This window comes from Chaetura pelagica, unplaced genomic scaffold, assembly GCF_000747805.2.
Source record: "Chaetura pelagica isolate M959 unplaced genomic scaffold, ChaPel_1.0 scaffold555, whole genome shotgun sequence".
Taxonomy (NCBI): Eukaryota; Metazoa; Chordata; class Aves; order Apodiformes; family Apodidae; genus Chaetura; species Chaetura pelagica.
In genome coordinates this window covers 171,284-171,545 of record NW_009953297.1, presented here as the reverse complement: position 1 = coordinate 171,545, position 262 = coordinate 171,284, and the positions used below count along the sequence as shown (strand labels likewise).

At 38.9% G+C, this 262-nt stretch overlaps 1 protein-coding gene across 1 annotated transcript in view; it reads left to right on the top strand.

Moving 5' to 3' along the window:
* The window catches only part of C2CD3 (C2 calcium-dependent domain containing 3), a 54,405-nt gene that overhangs the window by 27,814 nt on the left and 26,329 nt on the right, over positions 1-262 (top strand). Inside the window, 1 exon segment of the mRNA XM_009997981.1 lies at positions 1-55. This exon segment is cut by the window's left edge and continues 37 nt beyond it. Coding sequence (XP_009996283.1) covers positions 1-55 — 55 coding nt within the window.

The following is a 262-nucleotide window of genomic DNA, read 5'->3' as shown; positions in this document are numbered from 1 at the left end:
CTGTTTCTCTTTCTATACAAATACATAGGGCAGCTGGTTTGCAGGCAGCAGCCAGGTAAAACCTAATTCCAAAAGGAAGATTTTTTTCCTAAAATAGCTTTATCTGGGGGCATGAGCCTGAGACATGAGATTAGAACAAACTGTAACTGGCCAACTTTCCATCTGCAGAGACTAAGATTCAAACTGGGTTCTAATCAGAAATGAAAATAACTTTATAAAGAACATCGGGGGTTATTTTTGTCCCTTAAGGAGCATTCTTCCT